A 2,500-nucleotide genomic window follows, 5' to 3' on the forward strand; every position below is an offset into this window, starting at 1 on the left:
CCAGTGGGCCTCTTCCCCTGTCTGCTCCCTTCGCACAACTGCGCATCATCATCGCGCCACCGCCGTCGGCGTCTACTTGCGTTAACGCGAAGGCTTTGCTCTCTCTCTTAGGTTTCTTCCAGCGCACTGCAGCATCGACATCTCAGCACCGCTCCCCTGACACGGCCGCGTGCACCCGCACCGCGCTCTAGCAGTCCCCATGCAATACGAGGACCCGCGCCATCACAGCTCAGCGTTAGCGGAGCGCAAGACACTGCCGAAAGGTGGACACCAGAATGGCGCTCGTGAACGGCTTGTAGCCATTTCAAAAGGCATGGAAGCGAATCGAAAGGCTGTGCTGCAGGAGTGCGATGCGCTGAAACAGCGAATAACGGAGCTGTGGGGCCCGCCGAAGCGCTACGTAGCGTGCGACGAGGACCGTGCCTCCTTTATCCATCGCGTGTGGTACATATTTGTGTATCCGATGGTGCTGCTCGCATCACGGGAACAAATTAGTCTTGAGAATTTGCCCCCGCCGACGCGGGATGCGCGCGCGCACGACTGCGGGCTGCGGCTGTCGCGTGCTGTGCAGGCTGCGATGTACGAGCGTAACGCGTGGCACTGCATGGTTGGGGCGGAGGTCGTGAGCACGCTGGACGCTTCGAGTCGCGGCGTTCTGCGGTGGGTTGGGGTGCCGCAGCAGGGCGGGTACACGCGGATGATGGCTGGCGTGGAGTGGAGCGTGCCGCCGGCTCTGCGCACCGCTGCGAGGTCCGACAACAGCGGTGTGTCGCCGTTCTTCGACGGCGTTGCGCACGGCGAGCACCTGTTCACACCTGAGCAGAGTGGCATGTCGACGCTGGAGGAAGTGACGTGCGTAAGGTCGCTGTCGTTGGATGGGAGGCCGGTGGACCCTGCTTCTGTGCCGACACCGCGCCGGCTCTCTCTCACGCGCATGCTCCTGGCGTCGCTGCCGGAGTATTTTTGGTGGCAGTTTCCCCTCAAACTTGTTGGCGACGTGTGCACCCTCACCATACCTTTTCTGTTGAAGGCCTTTGTGCACTTTATCAGCGAGCGCAACCAGAGCTGGGTGTACGGGCTGGGGCTGGCAGTGACGTTCTTTCTGACACAACTGATGCAGAGTACCTGCCTGCACCGCTACTACTACGTGAGCATCAAGTGTGGCCTGCAGTACCGCTCCGCCCTTAACGGGTTGATCTTTGAGAAGGTGTTCACGATCTCCAACAAGGCTCTGGCGCATCCACAGATGAACACTGGCCGCATCATCAACATGATGAGCACGGACACCGAGCAGGTGAACCAGTTCATGCAGCATTGCATGTACATCTGGAGCAGCCCCATGGTCTTTCTTTTCGCCATCTCATTTCTCAGTCGCTTGGTGGGTTGGTGCTCCATCATGGCTCTCGTGGCGCTGCTCATGACGCTGCCGATCAACGCTTGGCTGATGAAGTGGCAGATGGCGGCGCGGCGAAAGCTCGTCAAGGCGACGGACGTGCGTGTGAAAGCAGCGAACGAGTTCTTCTCTGGCATCCGCGTCGCCAAGTTTATGACGTGGGAGCCGCGGTTTATCGCCAACATCGAGGAGAAGCGCACCTTGGAGATGTCGTACTTGAAGCAGGTGCAGACCGCGCGAGTCTGCACGTCGTTTGTGAGCATGGCCACCCCACAGGTCATGATCGCGGCAGTGCTCATTGTGTATTACCTGCTTGGGCACGAGCTGACGCCGACGGTGGTGTACCCGACCATCTCTCTCCTAGGCATTATCAGGATGCCGTTTAATATGCTGCCGTATGTGTTCACTGCGTCTGCGCAGTATCTTGTGGCAATCACGCGCCTCAACAAATTCCTCGAGTGCGACAACGCCACCTGCTCCACTGTGCAGGACATGGAGGAGTACGCGAGGGAGCAGAGCGAGCACAGCGCTGCCTGCCAGCTTGCCGCTGTGCTGGAGAACGTCGACGTGACTGCGTTTGTGCCCGTGAAACTGCCGTTTGCGCCGTGTTTGCACGTGCCGTTCGTTCCGCGCGTGCTGCGGATGCTGTGCTGCGGGCGCTGCCGGCCTGCGAAGCAGTACTCCGCGCCGGCGGCTGTGGCCGAGGATGTGTACGCGGTTTCGCAATCATCACCCTCCTCGCCGTCTTCGTCGCCATCTCCGCGCGGAGGCGGTAATCAGAAGGGTAATCCTGAGGCGGAGTGGTACGAGCTGGAGCCGAAGGTGCTGCTGCGCGACGTGTCTGTGAGTGTCCCGCGCGGAAAGCTGACGGTTGTGCTTGGCGCGACGGGGAGCGGGAAGTCGACGCTGCTGCAGTCGCTGCTGTCGCAGTTCGAGATCAGCGAGGGCCGCGTGTGGGCGGAGCGGAGCATCGCGTACGTGCCGCAGCAGGCGTGGATCATGAACGCGACGGTGCGCGGCAACATCCTGTTCTTCGACGAGGAGGACGCCGCGCGGCTCGCGGATGCCGTGTGCGTGAGCCAGCTGGAGGCGGACCTTGCGCAGCTT

The 2,500-nt window shown here is 61.4% G+C and overlaps 1 protein-coding gene across 1 annotated transcript in view; it reads left to right on the top strand.

The window, feature by feature from the left end:
* Positions 1 to 199: 199 nt before the first annotated feature.
* LMXM_23_0220 (putative ABC transporter) overlaps positions 200 to 2,500 on the top strand; it is a gene marked incomplete at both ends in the record, with an annotated part of 4,683 nt that continues 2,382 nt past the window's right edge. The window contains one exon of the mRNA XM_003875596.1: positions 200 to 2,500. This exon is cut by the window's right edge and continues 2,382 nt beyond it. Within this exon, the coding sequence (XP_003875645.1) occupies positions 200 to 2,500 (2,301 nt within the window).

This window comes from Leishmania mexicana, chromosome 23 (genome assembly GCF_000234665.1).
Source record: "Leishmania mexicana MHOM/GT/2001/U1103 complete genome, chromosome 23".
NCBI classification, from domain to species: domain Eukaryota; phylum Euglenozoa; class Kinetoplastea; order Trypanosomatida; family Trypanosomatidae; genus Leishmania; species Leishmania mexicana.